This window comes from Chamaea fasciata, unplaced genomic scaffold (genome assembly GCF_029207755.1).
Source record: "Chamaea fasciata isolate MVZ Bird 193981 ecotype frontalis unplaced genomic scaffold, bChaFas1.0.hap1 SCAF_5, whole genome shotgun sequence".
Lineage (NCBI taxonomy): Eukaryota > Metazoa > Chordata > Aves > Passeriformes > Sylviidae > Chamaea > Chamaea fasciata.
Window position 1 is genome coordinate 57,983,191 of NW_027094090.1, and position 12,914 is coordinate 57,996,104.

Here is a 12,914-nt window from a genome sequence, read left to right on the forward strand (position 1 = left end):
GACAGAAGGGGCTTTGCCACCTTCCCCCAGAACTTGCTGACCACCCTACCTCCACAGCGTGCAGGTGTCCTGCCAAACACAAAGGCTCAGCAGGGAGACGGAAAAATTAGTTTAATGCTGTCTCCTTCATTCTTAATCTCTGAAAACTATCTTCCCAATGGGGCTGTGCAACCAGCCTGTCCACTACCCACAGTGTAGAGGAGCCCCCTATCAAGTAAAACATTCCCCATCATCTACCTGGGGAATCTCCACCGAGATTATTCACAGTCAGGCGTGTTAAAAACGTTATCTCAGTTCCCTCTGTTCCTGCTGTCTCATCCACTGTGCCAAAACCCTTTAACAGCATCACAGAGGACAGATGCCCCTGTACACAAGGGCAGCCACACCAACACACCCACCTTTCTCTTGGAGACTGCTCTGTTGTAGCAGAGTACAATCTAACCCCACAGTTTGTGCTGGGCACAGCCTTCAAAAACATCCCTTGGTGAATGCACCCCAGCAAAGTCTCTAACAGATCTCTGGCAGTGTCAGCCCATTCCCATCAGATCAGCACTGTGTGGCAGTGACACCACACAGCAAAAGTGCTCCTCAGACTGTGGCTCAGGCAGAGATTTTACCTGAGGACTACAATACTGGCCAGCATCAGCTGCCACCCTGCTCTAGGTGGGAAAGACACCAACACCTCCAGCTGCAGGGAGAAACTGATTGAGGCCTGACCAGTGGAATGAACAGGGCTCTGTTAACATGGTCAAGATGCAGGCGAGCCTTGCTACACAATAAAAAAATAAAAGCCTGAGGAGACACTGTTATCTGCAGTCCTTGGCTCTCCTGAGACATAAAGCAAATCTCAAGGCCAAAGTTTTGCTATGACATTGCTCAAGTCGTTTGGATTTTCAAAACCAGCAGTTCCACAGCCACCTCATCGAGGTGAGTGAAGGTTTTTGACGTCTCAATGAGAATAATTTTCATCATATGTGTGTATATGTGTGTGTGACTGTGGTTCCCCTTTCCTTAGGCAATTTGCTGCTCCCTTGAACTCTGTCTAGGTCAGGGAGAGAGTCTCAATCACAGCCCTTACTTTGTTTATTACAATATCTCTTACAGGCAGGGAACTGCTATCACACTCATTTTACCCATGTAAAAATAGCACTTTTCCTCCAGGTGTCTCAGAAGAAATGTATTTACTTTAAATTATCCTACAGGACCAAATAGGTGATCTGCTTCTCTGTTTCCAAAAATGATGCCAGAGTGGGAGAAAAAAAAAAAAAAAAAAAAAAGGAAAAAAAAAAAAAAAAAGAAAAAAGAAAAAAACTACTGGAAGAAAATACAAACGAAATGCCGTAAATATGGATCTCGGGTTTTAAAGCAGGCAGTTAACCCTTTCCTGTGTACTCTCCAAGCGTGCTCAGCCGGTTTAGCCTGCCGGGAGCGGGCAGGGAGCGGCTCGGCCGTGCGGTTCAGCGCGGGGACACGCGGTGGCACTGTGGCCTCTCGCTCCGCCGAGGGCTTTTCCAGGCGGGGAGGAGTTGCTTCCCTTTCCCTGGCCCGATCGGGCGAATCCAACCGGGGGAAGACGACACGTGGAGTAAAAAAATCCCGCTCTTCCTGACTAGCCGGCACTTACATATAACACCTTCAGCCACGGGATCCAAAATAAAAGAAGGACGGAAACCAAACCCTGAGTGAACGGGACTTCCTTTTCTGTGTGATCCTAGAGAGTCACACACGTTTGTGGGTGTATTTAAGATGCTGTTTCACATTTAAACTGAACACATCACTGTTCATACTTACACCCCTTTTTCCTGCAGCTGAAAATCATCTGTTTCCAGGGTACAAACCCAGCTGGTTCCAGAAGTCCTAACAGAGAGAGGGGGGGACTGAGAAGGAAAAAAAAAGAGCGAAAGAACGAAACACCACAACTTTCACATAAATATCATTTGTGGGAAACTTCTGATGGAGAAAGGTTTTGTGGTTTAGGCCAAGCACATCTGGTAAGAGTAAGAAATACGTCTTATAAAAAAAAGATTTGGTTTCCTGATCTGCTTGACTGCATCAGATACTGGGCTGAAAGCAAATGTTTTTATATGGTCTTTCACATCCCTTCATCAGCACTTGCACTGTAATTAATCCTCTTTTTTCAAAAATCTAATGATCAAACATGCATCACAAGTTGCAATTTTTTATGGATTGCAAGTAAGAGCTATTGCAGCTGGATTGCAATTCCAGCTATGTTGCTTTCTATCTGCAAATGACACTGCTAAAGTATTTCACTCTCAAAAGACTTGAGGCTTTTTATTTTTTCATTCAGTTGAGATGGGATATTAGTCCAAAATAAATCAACTTCAAGGAATTGTTGTTGAAGGGGCAATCAGTTACATGATACTTGTTTGTTTTCCTCAGCAAAGAAAAAAACTTATTCATTTCTATTTCAGATCTTGGCTAAGCATTTTCTGAATTGCTGTGCAGGCAAAATTCTTTCTTTCTCCTCTCTCCTCCCGCCCCCAACTTTCCAGTCAGCACTCCTAGTTACAAGGAGAGAAATCCATCTCAGAAATCTAATTAAAGATTTTAAAACTGAGAGCAAACTGCTATTTCTTTTGCCACGGATCTCACAAGCACAAATAAATGTAGATACTTGCTAAATAAAGCTAATAACAATTCAACAGAGGCAATGCCACTGTGCCAAGAGCTTGTAAACCTCTGTGCGGTGTCAGCGGCATCTGAGGACACCCTCTGCAAGACTATTTTCTAGATATTAAATCCATTTCAGGTGCATTTTTTGTGTTAAACCAAACTGGTTTTGACTATAAAAACTATCCAGAATTCGTGTTTGTGCTGGAGTTCGGGAATGGAGAAGAGGGCAGGGAAAAGGAGGAGGGGAGGAAATGTTTCACATTTTTTAGACTATTTCTAATCTCCTCACTCATACTGCCTGAGAATGAAGTATCTATTGTTTACTGGAAATGCTTTTGTGACTGTCTGCATGTCAGCAAAAGGGTCTAACATAGCTTCTGACATAGTTTACATTCCTTTCTAGCTGTGATGTGTCTTCCCCATTGTTTTTCCTACCCTATCCTGCCCATTCTTTCTCTCTTTTTACCCTCTCACTTTTCTGTTACAATTATTTCCTGCCCATCCTAATTCTGCCAATATTCATCAGGAGTGTATGATTGACTGATGACATGAACATAGCTCTATTAACAGGTCAGGGTGCAATTCAGTCCTGTCCTACTGCACAACAAAAAAAAAGCTGTATGCCTGAGGAACCACTGTTATCTGCCTGTTCTGCCACATACCTCTGATTTCTTCCTCTCCACAAATTCCTTCTCTTTCCCAGCTGCTTTTCCCCTCTGCCCCACCATCTCCAATCTTTCTGCTCTGATACATCTTTTCCCCATTTGTAAAGAAAGGAGTGTGTCACTCATTTACCGTCAGCCAGTGAAACTATTCTCAGATATCACTAACATGACCTTTCCTGTGGGTGCCACATTAGAACAAAGGGGAGTGACTTTAAGTTAGTCCAAGTGATGAGAAGGGCCAGAGCTCGCTCCCTCCCTCCCTCCCTCCCTCCCTCCCTCCCTCCCTCCCTCCCTCCCTCTTTTAGTGAAAAAACAGGAGAGAGACAAAGAGTAAAAAAATCAGGGGTAAAAGGATTCTGGACTCGTGTGGAGACAGTTCTTCCTCCCCATCCTGAGTTTTGTGAGAAGCTGCCCTGTTTCTTATGTTACGGTGTACTCTAAGTCAAGGATCACCCCAGCTTTTCCGCAGCCATCTGTACCCTCACTGCTGTCTGAAATTTGGTAAAAAACAAGCTTCAACAGCTCATTTTGAGTCTCAGCATGACTCTGAAATAGCAACACGTGAAGTTAAAAGCCACATTACTTTTCATTTGCTTTTAAGAGTCAGTGGGTTTTCTGTGAAGATACTCACGTGTAGTTTGGTGGAGGTTTTATTTTATTTTATTTTATTTTATTTTATTTTATTTTATTTTTTTTATTTTTATTTTTAATCATGCAACCCTGTATCTCTTACTTCTTTTTCTAAAGCCTGCATTTTCCTTTCCCCAAAAGACTGAGGGGAAAGGAACTTTCCCTTGTTCCTCCTCCTTTCAACCCTCCGTGAGTGGAGTGTTTGAACACTAATTCCAAGCTGTGTCCTGAGATCGTATGAGAACTTCAGCCTTTCCCCAGCTCTACTTCAGGGGGCAAAACCCTCTCAGAACGGCAGGGGCAGAGCCAGGCGGGGTTTTTCCAAGCTTTAATTGAGCAATTCCCTCATCACCTCTTTACAGCGAAACGGAGAGAAGGCGGCAGCAATTCATGTCTCTGTAAACCCTTAGGGCAGCCTGGAAAGAAACCCAGACAGCAGGAAAACCTCCCAAACCAGCAGCCCTATAACCACTCCCGCCTGGAAGTTTGGTCTTCACAGCACGGACCACCGCGCTTAGAGCATCTTCTATTTCCAGCTTGAAACTTACGTACAAAATGTGTAATCATGTAAGAATATAAAATTATCTTATACACACCGTGATGCAAAGCATCTATGAGGGATGGCACATGAGGACAGCGCGTATTTATTATATGTTTAAACTGGGTCCGTGTGTTTGTTCACGGGAACCCGGTGTCCCGGCGGGTGCGACACGAGCGCACACAGAGACACAAACACAAAGGGACGATCCGGGACTGCCCCTCCGGCAGGACAGGGACAGGCGGCGGGTCCCGGAGGCGGCGGCTGCTCCCCGCTGGGCTGGGCTGGGCTGGGCTGGGCTGTGCCGGGCTGGGCTGTGCCGGGCAGCCCCGGCGGACCCTTCACCCCGGCGGGCAGGGCAGGGGAGCGGAATCGCGGCGATCAGGGGCGGGCAGGGCCGGTCCCCGCGGGCGGGGCGGGGCGGGGCGGGGCCGTGCCCGGTACCTGTGCGGCGGGCGGGGCGCGGCCCCGGCGCTGGGGAAGCGGCGGAGGCGCAACAGGTCCGCGGAGCCTGCGCAGCCCGGCCGTGCCCATGGCCGGCCGCGGGCCCGAGCAGGGCTACATCCGCACCGTGCTGGGCCAGCAGATCCTGGGCGAGCTGGACAGCTCCAGCCTGGCACTGCCCTCCGACGACCGGCTCAAGCTCTCGGGAGACCGCGCCGGGGAGGAGAAGGCGCTGCGGATCCACCGGCAGGTCCAGCAGACGCTGGCCAGGAGGAGCCGGGGCTCGCTGTACAATGGTGAGTGCCCTCCCCGCGCCGCGATGCTCTCCGGTGGTGGCGGGAGCACCGGGAGGGACCCGGGACACGGCTCCGGGCTCCGGGATGGGACTCGGGACACGGCTCCGGATGGGACCCCGGCTGGCCCCGGTCCGCGGCTTCCCGGCTCGGGGGCGTGCGGACTGCTCGGGCAGAAAATCGTGGCTCTGTCGCCTCTCCCTTTACTCTTTTCCCACCGCCGCGAGTCAGAAGTTTCTCCCTCCCAGCCTCCGCCGTAACTCGGAGCGTGGCGGAGCCGCTCCAGGCTCTCCGCCGCCCGAGAGGGGAACCGAGGCGAAATTCTCCTAATCCAACAGCCGCTTCATGTGCTTATTTTAATGCCTTTAGCTTTACCCACTGCTCCTGTTTGCGGAGTAAAATGAGAAGAATCGTAGGAAAAGTTTTGTCTTGTTTAACCGTGAAATTAAAAAAAAACCCAAAAAACCAAAAAAGTTTGGAAAAGTAACTCTAGGAAAGGCCTGAATGGGAAGCACTGAACGATAATGCTATCAGACGTTATTTACCCAGTTCTCTGACATGCGTGATACAAATTTACACACTGACGTCAATCATCCGTCGCTTCCAAGATCTTGTAGCCAGAAGGCCAGACCCGTCAGGAAATCTGCAGCCATACCTTGTGCCCCAAGCAGAGCCCGACCACATCGGGCACCCTCAGGGGGACTGCCAGGTGCTGAGGGTTAAAGGCAAGATGCTCGAGGGGTTTAGTCTTAACTATTCATGGAAACTTTATATACCATGAAACTTTAATTTTGTTTTTAAACGGGAAGATATGACTGACTTGCAGGCTACATGCCATGTTGCTCCGTTGTCCTTAAGGAAGCTGTCACCTTTCATTTGCTAAAAGCTGTGAGACGAAAGCCTTTATAACCATACTTCACTCATCTATCTTGTCAGGCAGACGAATATTTTCTTGTTCTTTGTCTGGCCTCTATTTAAAAAAACAGCTCATCCAAAAATGGACATATTCTGCTTGTAGAAATCAGTTGTACAAATCACGTAAATGGGTGTGCAATGTGCAGTTAAACATGCAAGTCCTTAGCTTGGCTGCTGTAATTTAAATAAGGTGTCTAAAGACTTTTAGAGATGCTTAATTTCTTTCTCTCTCAGCCGAGAGCCTTCAAAAAGGTTTTTAAGCAGTAGTTTATAAATGATACAGTGTCATGAATCTAAGCTCATGTCTCTAAATCATGCATAAAACACTATGAAAGCAGAGTTCCCATGCTCTCAAGTCATCCTGGCTTCTCTGGAATACATTAACAGACCTGATGTATTTGGGGATAGTTATCTTGGTTTGCTCTGTTTTTCTAAAGGTCAAGTATTTGATGCCCTTGCATTTCTCAGACACCAAAACTTTTAAACTTCAGGATAAAGGGTGGAAAATGACATGTCTGTAACATGTCTTGTTCATGCAAAAAAATGAACTTTTCTTCTTTCAAACATATTTTTATGGGCATGTTGCTGTACAGTTTTTAGTCCCATTGCAAAACTCAGAAAAAATAATCAAAACTGAAATGCATTCCATGAATTTGTACATATGTATAATACATGTATATCTGTCTGTATCTTAAATATATATAATGTGAATCACAGCCAATCTTGCATTTAACATGTTGAATTTCCTGGAAAATATACGTGTACTTGCACATGTGTCATAATGTGCTTTCTATATAGACTTGCTTAAAACTGAACCGTGCTTTGAGAAACATTAGAATTCTGATGTGTAGGGAACTTTTCAAAAAAAAATGCCCTCTTTTACATGCAAAAGCATCCCTTTCTGTGAATTATAGCCCTTTTCTGGCTACATTCATCAAGGTTCCTATATTGTTTGCAGTTGCAGGGAAGGATTACAAAGATTTAGAGGGAGCAGGAGTAGTCCCCTGTGAAATAAGTGTCCTGTCTGTAGAGTATTTCAGACTCTGCTCAGCAAGGTACTTAGTGCATGCCTAACCACAGTGTTCACATGCATGCCTAAAATTAGCCAAGCACATAACTACTGGGTATGAAAAATCAGTGGTGGGAAAGGTCTTGCCCAGTGTCATCGGTGCACACCCATTTTCTACTGACTGTGCTGGAAACTTTGAAGCCACAAGAAGCAGTTTGTTAGCAAGCATAATTTCTCCTTAGAATTTCAAATTAGAGGTGTTTGCTTAGCCTTCAGCAGTACTTTTATATGGAACACCTTATTTTTTTCTCCTACCCCCATACTGTTTGTTGTTTCACACCATCTTCCCCCTTTTGGAGGGTCTGTTTCTTGCTGACAATAGAAATTCAGTAATCTTCAGATTTGAGGATTCCACCTGCTGCCAAAGGGCTGAAGTTACATACGTCCTCAACTCTTTTCAAGAAGTTGTCAAGCATTGTTAATAGCTTTTCAAGCAGTTCAACAACAGCTGCCACTTGTCCAGTTTATCCACTGCTGAGCCTTTATAAATTAAAGATTGCGCTGTCCTTATAAGTCTTCAACAACTGAAGCAGTCATATCAAATTTCTGGATGCTATTTAAGGATGGAAATGCAATGGTAGGTAGTTCCACCTTATCAAAGTAAAGTGGCATTCGGAATCACAGACTTTAATGACTGGTGTTTTGTTGCACATGCTGTTTTTCTTTTACATACATTTTAGGAATCTTTTAAACTTCATTCTGTTTATGAGTCCACTTGCCTCTGGTCTTTTTCCTTTTGGATTTTGATTGGCTTTTTAAGGCATCCCTATCAGATCCTCACTGTAAAATTGAGGGAATAATTGAATAATTTATCATACAAAACCAAATGGCCTAGTGAACTACTGACTGTGTACTGATTCTTTTTCTACCAAGTTTTATAAACACAGTGTGTTTATTAAAAAAACCAAACAAACTGAAAAATAAAAGCAGAATTAAATCTTGCATGAATTTTAGATAAACAGCATCAATGTAAGATGGTGGAAATCAGAGACTTACTTATTCCTCACATTTATTAATTTCTAAAATTATTAGTATTTTTTTGTTACAATTGCTTTTAGGGACTCAGGGTACTTTTCTGTTTTTAGCTTTCTGTTTTGCAGAAGGTTGGCACATTAACTGTTCCATAGTAATTTTCTGTTTCTATCTTTCTGGAGTAAGGAAGCAGAAAAAAATATCTGTGTTGACTTTCAATTTTTGTTGGTTTTGTTACATTCCTCGCCTCTGCTTCCCGAGCCAGAAGAAATCTTTTTCTTAAATTTGAACCCTTGTGTAAATGTCCTAACCAACACAAAACGTTAGAAAAACTCCTCTGGGATCAGGCATGTGCTGGCAGAGTGATGAAGGAGCACACAATCAAAAGCAAGGCTCTTTGATCTCGAGATGAAGGCATTCAGTGGTGATTTTGATATGCCATTATTGAATGTCATCATCTCAGTTCGTCCTGAGTGCTGAAGTATAAAAGAGGATGAAAGGATGCCAGTCCAGGAGCACTGAGTCCCTGTGGGGAGGTGCCCTGAGCAGGAGTGGACAATGAGGAGGGGGCACTTGGGGTGTGTGACAGTCCCTCAGTTCCCCTTAGACTGATGTGTACAGGTACAACTGCATTGGTGACTGCACTGAGAGGATCAAAGCCAAAATTTGGCTTCCATGGTGTCCTTTCAAATACAAAAGCACTGAAAAAGACTCACAACACAGAGCTGTGAGTACCACTGTACATGACTTAAGGGGGATTTGATACACCCAGCTCCTTAGTGGAGATAACTGTCTTTTTTCATCTACCAGATATCTTAGAGATGCCTTTTGTCATTGTTGTTTGTGAAAGCAAAGCAAACATTATGTTGGTCTGTCTGCAGCCATAGGCAGTGATTGCTGGGGAGAAATTTCCAAGGCCTTGGGAGGTGCTGGGTTTGTCACACCTAGGGGAACGAAGGAGCCTTGAGAATAGCCTCTGTGGAGACAGATGGGATTGCTGCTCGGTCTTCTCTACAGCCTGCTGCCTCCTGATATTGTAATTACATTTTTCTGGTATCAGAATTCTCTTCTAACTCTTGCAATACCAGGTGGCTTCTGCACAGCTTTTATTTTAGGCATGGAGAGGAGCAGAGGGGTTCAGTTTGCCTCCTGCACTGACCACATCCAAGATGTTCCTCAGCTGATTTAGCTCATCTTGACAGTGGAGAGGGAACTGATAAGCAGTTCCACTCAATTGCCCACACATGGGTGTCTGCTGCTGTCTGAGATGCCTGAGTTGTCCAAAATACCCTTATGGGTTGACAGACATGATGCAGGGCCTGCAGCAAACCCATTTTTTTTCCTGACTGGCTGCTGGAAATCAATTGTGGCATCCTATGACCTCTCAAATAGTGTTTGTCTCCTGTGGATGAGTAACTGAATCATGTGCTTGTTTCCTGAGGAAAGAGAGACTTTTTGTGAGGCCTAAAACACTGAGAATCACAGTCAGAAAGTATTAGTCCTATCAGTAAATGAGAACATAATATAAATTTTAAAAACAATAATTCATGGCTTTTTAAAATCAAACAACAAAACAGTGCACTGGGTGTGTAAGGTTTTTGTAGTACGGTGAAAATAAATGGAAGGAAGCCTTGCTGGCACAGGCAAGTTCTGATCAGGTCACCTATTCTGCATCTCAGAACTGTTGAAAAAGCACAGCATTTCAGTTCCCACTTTTTCCTTTAGCACACTGACTTTTCGCACAAGTAACCAGCACACAATAAAAAGGCATGCCTTTTATGTCTGCCTAATAAATCTACAGGTAAAAGGCCAGCAAAATAAGTTACTGATCTGATAAGAGCAAGCAAGAGATAACTGCAAAGTGAAATTCCATCAGTTGACATGTACTGTGTTTGTCTCTGAAAGAGAAGATTTTTTTACTGACAGATAGTTTCACAGGGAGAGTGAAGGTGAAAAAAAAGGGACTGCTTGAAAGAAAACTGCATGGTGCAATTTTTGATTGACTGCATTTTGTTTTTGCAAGGAGGTAACTGTTAAATATATAGTTTTTCCTCAACCTGTTAATGGATGGCCGTGTTATTTTTAACTTATCTTCTTTTTTGTATTTTTATTTTTAATAAAGACAAGCTTAGAGTTACCCAAAAGAAGTTACTTGCTGAAAGGGCCTTGATGCCATAAGTGGATAACTGAGAATACTTTCTCACTGAGTACAGTAAACAGGAAAAAAAAACTGTAAAGAAACAGAAATCTATGGATATTTATATTTCAAGATTTAGTGTATGAAAGTCCTTTAATATGCAGCCATTAAGAAAGAATCTTTAAAAAGCCAGCACTTAGCTGAGATGGATTCTGACTGGGCACCTGAAATAGTACATGGCTATGGGAATTACATGGCACAAATGAGACATTCAAATACATTTGCAGATTTGGGATGTTGGTGCACATTTCTGGGAATTTTTTGCAGTAAAAGAGAACAATTTCCTCTTGCCTCTTTCTCATGTGCTCAGGTAACCCTTGGGCTATGGTAACCTTGTAATGTCAGGAAGGAATTATTGCAATCCAAATCATGAGTTTCACCAAGCTGCACCATTCCGCTCTCATGACACAACGTTCCTGTGGATGTGTTCTAACGAATCACCTCATATGTGTTTAAATCTGCCAAAATCAGAGAATTGGAAAGTATGATTATGCAAGCAAAATAATTGCAATTTATGATTGAACTCAAATGATCACAGTTTTCCATTACATTGTATTGTGTTTTACTCTATTATAGGATACACAAATTTGGTCTTCAGCAGTTTGGGCAGGTCAAGGATTGGTTCTTTAGATTTCTTTTCTGTATTATCTCAGGTAATATTTGCTATTTTGAAAATTAATGGCCAGTTAACTTCTTTATTGACCACTGTTACCTGTTCAGTCTAGTAGGCCCATTTATGACTGATTTGAGGTCTTGCTTTCAACTTCTATTTCACCTCTTTAACCTGCATTGATTACATTCCTGTATGCAGATTCTCATAGTAAGATGGGAATCACAAAAATAATTATTTCATTAATATCTGTTGCTTTTTAAAGTTTAGTTAATAGAAGCACTCACTCTTTGAAAATGCATTCTATTAGTGAAAAAAGAGAACAGCCTGAAGGTTTTGTTGGCCTGTTTGGGGTTTTAAATGAAAGAAATAATCACAATGCACTGCTCTATTTTCAGAGCTGGGTCGTGGGAAAGCATCAGAGCACATAAACTGTGGATCTTTGACATTATTTGTAGGATTAATGAACCTTTCAGGTGCAGATTTGAAGTGTCACTGGACAACCCAATTTTACAGCACCGTGAGCCATAGAGTTGGCTCGCAGACTCTTTGTGCTGTTTGGGTGGAGCACCGAGATTAGTGAAGCATTATTTGTCCAATACATTGTCATTAAATCAGCACCTAAGGGAGAAGAAACATCAGCAGTTGAGATAGACAGCTCTGAAATAAAGAGTCTGTACTCAGTGTGTGCTGTTTGTTTACAACTGTACATGGTGAAATCTGCATCTCTAGGGTGCATAGTAACAGATACTGACATCAACCCATGTTTCTCAGCTCCAGTCTACAGCTACAATATTTTCATCTCGTGTACTTTGCATGTCATAGTCAGACAGTGTAAACCATGCATTTATATATTTGCATGTGCATTCACAGTGACTGCCGTGAAAAATAAGTGTTCCTAGTTCAGTGATACTGTTTCTCTGCACTTAATCGGCTTATTATCTGGAATATTTAGAATATCAGCTTGCTTTGCTAAAAGCATTTTTCATAGGTGCACGAGTCACTGGACTCCTAAAAGCTAAAAATAACTCTTAAGTAAAGTATATAGGGAATTGGAAAAAAATTACTTGTACCCTCAGGAAAATGCAAATATCCCTCCATCATTTCCCTGTTCAATTTCCAGCTTATATAAATGTCAGTGCTGACTGCAACCTTTCACTAGCACTGTGTTTTATCCTCTATAACGATGCCATGTTTTGGTAAGATCTTTCTAATATTATTATTTGGTTCCAGGCAGCCTGCACCGTGCATCCAGTGTACCAGAGCGTGTCTATAACATGGGGATCACTGAGAATGATTTCGCACCAAGGTCTCCCTACAGTTTCTCATATTACCAGGCAAACCAGGTGAGGAAAGGAAGACAATGAGTAGAAATAAATATAGTGTCACACACATAGTTTATTCATTTTGCTGCCACAAATAATAGCATTTAGATAGTGTTACAAGGTTTGTTTGCTTGTTTGTTTTCTTCTTAAAACCTGACTTTTAGAAAATGAGGGTTTCACAATGAAATCTCTCAATGTTCTCCCTTCCTTCCAATGACTTTAGAGCCCAATAGCCAAATTCAAGTCAGTCATACAGATGGGCTGTTTACTGTCATGTTGGGTTTGTGAGAATTGGCATCAGGGTAGAAGATGAAAAATCATATTTACACTCCACTAAGGCAAAGGCTGTGACAAGTCCGATCTTCATCCCTCCCACCAGACAGCAGTTCAAGCAGCACATCTGTACCTCAGGGTGGCCAGAGGCCATGCTGCCCAGGCAAAGAGAATTAAGCATCCAAAACCAAAGGAAAACAGATTGCTTTAGTTTCGCAAATACTTTAGTTTTCACAGGGTAGAGTGGTTCCTTATCATATAAAGTACTTCTGATGTAACCTGTTTTATCTTTACAAGAATTCCAGCAGTACAGTCCTTGCAATACAATGGTGTTTCTAAACCATCTAAT

At 43.1% G+C, this 12,914-nt stretch overlaps 1 protein-coding gene across 2 annotated transcripts in view; it reads left to right on the forward strand.

Annotated features, from left to right (window-relative positions):
* The first annotated feature begins 4,954 nt into the window (after positions 1–4,954).
* The window catches only part of PKP2 (plakophilin 2), a 38,535-nt gene continuing 30,575 nt past the window's right edge, over positions 4,955–12,914 (forward strand). Inside the window, exons 1-2 of one of the 2 annotated variants that reach the window (XM_066183842.1) lie at positions 4,955–5,207; positions 12,201–12,313. In XM_066183842.1, the coding sequence (XP_066039939.1) occupies positions 5,000–5,207; positions 12,201–12,313 (321 nt within the window). In that variant the 5' untranslated portion in view covers positions 4,955–4,999. The remainder of the gene's footprint in view (positions 5,208–12,200; positions 12,314–12,914) is intronic. The other variant, XM_066183844.1, reaches the window with a different exon arrangement.